Here is a 6,000-nt window from a genome sequence, read left to right on the forward strand (position 1 = left end):
CGACCGTTCAAAAACAATCGCCTGAAGCCCTTCTTTCTGTTTCGGCTAAAGGTTAAGGTTTCCTTGTCCTCTACCCAAAAGAATCTCTTCAAGAATACTCTCGAAATCCATGTTTATTCTGCAAAATCACCCAAAATCACAACAGAGAGTACGAACATGCGCAGTGATAGAAAAGCCCGTATTTCGGGCCTCGCTGGCACTGAGCATGTTCGAAATCGAACTTTACCAGATCTTCCTTCCGTATGACCGTGGGAGATCTGGGTACGAGATTAAGCTTGATGCTAACCCAGGTCCCCAGAGTATTGCCCAGAATGAGTCATTCACTTTCGTTGTGCCCCATTCAGTTCACAAGTATGTGTATGTCTCTCAACCTATGTATGCTAAGTAAATTTTATCGACCATTGAATTTAAACATAACCCATTCGTTACGATACTACACCGGGTACCATTCGGTTCGAACATTGACCATTCAATTTAGACATAATGCATTCGATGATACACCATTCAGTCTGGTATTGTTAATTTTGACCCCATCCACCGACCATACTTTTATGTTGGAAAACTAAACAAATTAAAACACAGGTAACCCAGGCTCACTGCAAAACAAAAACTCATAGTTACCCTCATCTTCACTATGCAGGAAATTAGGTGAAGGCGACTATTTTTCCCGAAATTTCGTGTACAACTCGCCGTGCATGGTAAGTTTCATCGATTTATATTTTCATTTTCTAGCAAATTTTCAGACCTAAACTTCGCGCCTTCGCCTCATATGTTCTCTATATTTACGCAATCCCATATGCGGAAACCCGTACGTGACACAAACAGACGTGAGACTTGGTTACCTGTGATTAAAAAAATGCAGCAACGCCAGAGAAATGACAAATGCGGGAAGTGTCATGGACGCCCAGAGAATACCGTTGGGAATTAGAGCTAAAAGGAGGCTCGAAATACACCCTGTGGCCTCTCCTTTTTGACACAAATAAACAGCTTCTGTTCGAACATATAGTTAGGGCCAATCTACTCAACTAGGCTTTCTTCTCTTTTTATTGTTGTTTTTTAATACATATTGCTTCTGGTTTTCTGTTTTTCCTTAAAAAAAATGGGGCGGCGCAGTAACACCGGAACGTGCGCCTAAATCGTCTGAGACCACACAAGAAGTCCTTAAATGTGAAATACTTTACAAAAAGGATACCAGATGTCATGTTGTAAGAGCGCAGAAAAACAAACAAAGAAAATAAGATTATACGTAGAGACCTCATAGCACGAAAATGCAACTTTCTACTGAGACTACATTTTGTCCTAAGTGTTAGTTTTCAGAACTGGCATTACCTTAATTTAGTCCGTCGTAGTTCGCCCTAACGTTGTTTCATCGCTTTAAATGGAACGAGAAAAATGATAAATCAACACATTGCATTTGGGTATAGTTGACTGCGGTTTTGGTGGTGCTGCACTAGAAACAGGCCGGTACGTTTGCATAGTACCATTTTTTTCGGGAAATCAGCCAAACCTAGAAAGAGCCTGCCGGAATGACTACCACATAACGGGAAATACTGTAGAATATAGTCTCAAGGCTTGTCGGAGGTCTCAAATTAATTGGCTTCCGGGCATTGGCGTATGAAACGTTCGTGATTATGATGACATCATGCACTCCAAACGGAACCAGTAAAACCACATGCAGGGGATAATCCTTCCTTTGTTATTCCTAGCGATCGTCCATCGTCCATTGTATTGTTTTTTCGACTTGGCAACCAAGTGTTTTGCATTGCCGGCCAACTTTATCATCCTATTGTCATTTACTGACAGTTAGTTTCTGTTTTTTGTCAATTTGGTCCATTTTAATGTTGTCTTTATAATAAATAAACAGTCTTTTTTCCTTGTGAATTGTTTGATCAGTGTTGTTTTAAGTAAAATGTTTTAGGGAACCCACATTCCTTTGTGTTTGTGCTTCAGCCCCAGATTATCTGTAAATGATGAATTCTTTCGTTGCGCAGCAACCGATTTCGTTCAGGAAAGCCCACCAGACGGCAAAAGAGACTATTTTATGTGAACAAATCGTACGCCGAACGGTTTGTAGTCCACTGCGTATACAAATTCTCGCTTAGGGGTGTAAATGTCTGATTTTGGTCTCACTTAAGTTGTTCTGGGCAAAACTCAAACAAAGAAATATTTAAGTGTTTATTTACACTTACATTTCATCACGTAGGTGAAAGCATTACTATAGCTGATAATGTCTTTGCCATCATTAAAAGGCACTGTATGTTTTTATTTCTCTGTGTTTCAATATGGTCTCTTTTAGGGGTCAAAAAAAGCCTGGGCCACGCCCAGATTGGTCTCCTAAATGAGAGTCCCCCCCCCCCCCTCTCCCCCCGGAAGACTGCTGCTAAAGCCCCTCTTCACTGCTTACATTGCTGTGAGGTATTTGCGGTTGATAGCGTGACCTTTGTTTTACCCATAAGTCGAACGATTTATGACGATTACATGTCCGTTCAGTTGTGCCTTCGTTTATTCTGTGGAAAACAGCCTTCTTAGTTTAGTGTTCATCTGGACTGAATCCAGTATACCTCAATTCCTGACTAGAGTAACGGCAATATCTCATTCGGCCACTATTGATATTGCGAATATTTTGCATTAATCAGCCAAAACAAGCGTTCCTTTGCTTACGTGATATAAACTCCAATACAATTTTCCTCACAGAAAAGCAAACATATGTTTTTTCAAAGGTCAAGATCTTACCTGTGTCGAATCACTTTTAACATAAACAATTCGATTCTATTGTTTGGTTTCGTACCCAAGATCGAGTGTTCTAGATCAGGACTTATGTCACGTGCGTTGCCCGTGTAAATAACTCCCAATATATACTGTGAGATATCAGCGACAGGGGTGTGTTGTGTAAATTGAGCTCATATGAGTTAACCTGTTCCTCGACACGTACAGCAGGTAACAAAGAAACGATTATTGCCAAACATCCCCCAAAGGGCAACAATAAAAGGACACCGAAACAGCAGAGAGATCGGCTGAGAATTGCCTGTCCCAGTTTCAAGATGTCTGTGAGATTTTTTCGATCAAATTCAAAAATCTTTCAGTGCAATGTGGTCCTCCTCGACAACTCGCAGTTTACTACAACCTTTGCCCAAAAGATTGTTCTAGGGAAAGAACTGTTTGATTTGGTTTGTCAGCGAGTTCAAGTGCCTGCTCACGACAAACAGTATTTTGGTCTGCAATGCATAGACAACGAAGATGGAGATGTTAACTGGCTTAATCTCGATAAACCAATTCCGCCCACTCGCAGATCTCAGCCGTTAATTTATCAGTTTGCAGTGAAGGTGTTTCCACTAGATCCCCTTAAAATGGACCACCATATGCAGAAACAGATCCTGCTTCAAGTCAAAGGCCTCCTAAACAGAGGCAAGTTATCTATCCCCATCGACAGATATGCTGCAATCGACGGCTTCTTCGTACAAGCTACACTAGGTGACTTCGTAGCCAAACAACACAAGAAAGGGTACCTAGAGGATCTGCTTGGGTTATTTTATTGTCCCCCCACAAGTATCAATTCAGACGAACACATTGACGAAGAGCATTACGAGGTTATGGTAAGGGATTTGCACAAAACTCATCGCGGGATATCCCGTGAGAAAGCCACTTCTTCTGCCCTTGAAATCTGCAAGGGATTGACTGAATATGGTGCATGGATGCACTACGGAGGAACTGACCAGTCCACTGGGAATGAAGTCGTTTTCTGCGTCTCTATTCATGGCATACGAATCTGCCAGCTGAAGAGCAAATTTCCTGAGATCGGCGAGGTTTGCCATAATTTCCACTGGCGTGACATCATCTCGATGTTTTGTGACAACGCCAAGTTTTATATGTGCCTCACAGATGCCGGAGCGGCCGATGCGAGCAGCCTAACGACTCGGGTCTTTCGCTTCGATAAAGGCTTGTATAGCTACAAGGCAGCTCAGCGGTTGCTGGTAAACGCTCAAAATCACCAAGAGTTTTTCTTCGAAGACAACCCCGAGCGGGCGTCAATAATGAGAAGTCTCTCTTTAGAAGCAAACACTTTGAACAGGATTCGTTCATTTCACTCAAGGTCAGGATCATTTCTAGCCTCGAAAATGTCTCGTTCCTTAAGAAGAGGGACATTGGCATAAGTTGGCGGTTCATTGGACGGTTCACATTTACTTGTCACACATAATATAGTATCAACCGTTTACGTGAAGGTAAGTTAACGCAACATCTTTTACTGAACAACAGCATGAGATATAAACAATATATGTAATAACATTGCATTCATTTTTTGGACGAAACGTTTTATAAGATCATCATTATCAATAACAGTTATGGCTTCAGTGTAACGTATGTAAACTAACCTCTAGAAGAAAAATAAACTTAAGGAGGCTCGAATAGTTTCTCCTTTTTTCAATCAAATAAACATATTCTCTCCTTAGATACAGTTACAGCATTGCAGTTAGGGTAATCATATCAAGATGAAATTTGGCCAGAGTATTACGTACCCATCGCAGATTTCTCATATTATATTTTCCTCCAAAATAACGCTACCATGACAACGATATTAGGCATTTCTTGGAGCCTTAAAATCAACACATATAGATATTTTTTTTTTGAAGAAACGGGACGGTGAAATCTTGAAAACGTGGCCTTGGGGCCACGTTCGTATAAATACGATATTGTTCTAAACGGTGTTCAAGTAGGGACCCTATGAATCCATCAAAATTATTGGGATTACATTGGATAGAATGCTACCCTTTAAGGGTCATATATCATTGCCGCACTTAAAATACTGCAGTTCCCTCTTACTGGGCGTAGGCAATGTGCAAGCAAGTCGTCTTGAGGACGCTAATTTTTACATCTTGAGATCTTAAGGACGGCGCCTACTAATTCAGAGGTATTTTTGCCCCGATTTATGATTATGCAGGAAATGTAGATCTCAACAAGTGTTATTGATATCCAAAAAGAAAGTTGAGGGTAACCACGCATTTTTCAAAGATAATTCATGAATAATACTTGTAAAAAGCTTTAAAATACAAAGCAATGTACGGCGTTCTTTCTCAAATTAAAACTTAATTATCTCTCAAAAATGCATGGTTACCCCATGGTTACTTTCTCGGGATTTTAAACTGCGCAAAAATATCAGTGTATTGGTAAGCATCACCGGTAGGAAACCAGAGTATATCGAGATGCGCAGAACGTATGCGCAAGAACAATAGTAGGCACCGTCCTTAAGTTCGACTGTTTCAGTCGCAGATTCAACTTAAGTCGAATTTAATTGATTCAAACGTCGCATTTCACATGCAGTTAATTCTCGAGTTATAGTCGGCTCATTTGAAATGTGACGTTTGAACCGGTCTTTAGGTTACGGAAAAAATATCTCATATTATAAATTAGGCCCGGTTCAAACGTCCGCGATCGAGAATTATCTACATGTGAAATGCGACCTTTGGATCAATTAAATTTGACCTCTGCCGCATCTTCCACTGAGCGAGTCGAATATTCGACTGAAGTTCGACAGTAATTTCAAACGTCGCATTTCACATGTGCCGAATAAAATGCATAATTTTACACGGAATCAACAGTTATGAAACAAGATCCGTCCAGTCGCGAGGGATAGTCGTGAACTTTTTAAAAAAGTATTTCAAAGTCCTTTTTTTTAAATGGGCCAAAACCGTAACCAAAAAAAAAACTAGCAATGTAAAAAACATCATAGTCAAATTATATTATAAAGCAGAGTTTCATTAATACAAATGAGACAAAACCCACTCCTTGTTCTTGTTGGTCGTGAAACTGAATTAGCAGGTACATTGCATTCATCTCTCTATTCCGTTCATTACAGCTGTTCGGCTTTCATTCATCATTTGTCTGATTAAATCGGTGATTGGTTTTTGCTCGTGTGATAAATAAAATTCGACACCATTAAATTCTACGTTTGAATTAAATGGCGTATCATTTAATTATTTTAGTCAACCAAAATAGGAGTTATAT

General features: G+C 40.1%; 1 protein-coding gene across 1 annotated transcript in view; it reads left to right on the forward strand.

The window, feature by feature from the left end:
- The first annotated feature begins 2,862 nt into the window (after nt 1-2,862).
- Nucleotides 2,863-6,000, forward strand: part of LOC138043488 (band 4.1-like protein 1) — a 4,274-nt gene continuing 1,136 nt past the window's right edge. Inside the window, exon 1 of the mRNA XM_068889773.1 lies at nt 2,863-6,000. This exon is cut by the window's right edge and continues 1,136 nt beyond it. Within this exon, the coding sequence (XP_068745874.1) occupies nt 3,042-4,151 (1,110 nt within the window). The 5' untranslated portion in view covers nt 2,863-3,041 and the 3' untranslated portion in view covers nt 4,152-6,000.

This window comes from Montipora capricornis, chromosome 3 (genome assembly GCF_036669925.1).
Source record: "Montipora capricornis isolate CH-2021 chromosome 3, ASM3666992v2, whole genome shotgun sequence".
Lineage (NCBI taxonomy): Eukaryota > Metazoa > Cnidaria > Anthozoa > Scleractinia > Acroporidae > Montipora > Montipora capricornis.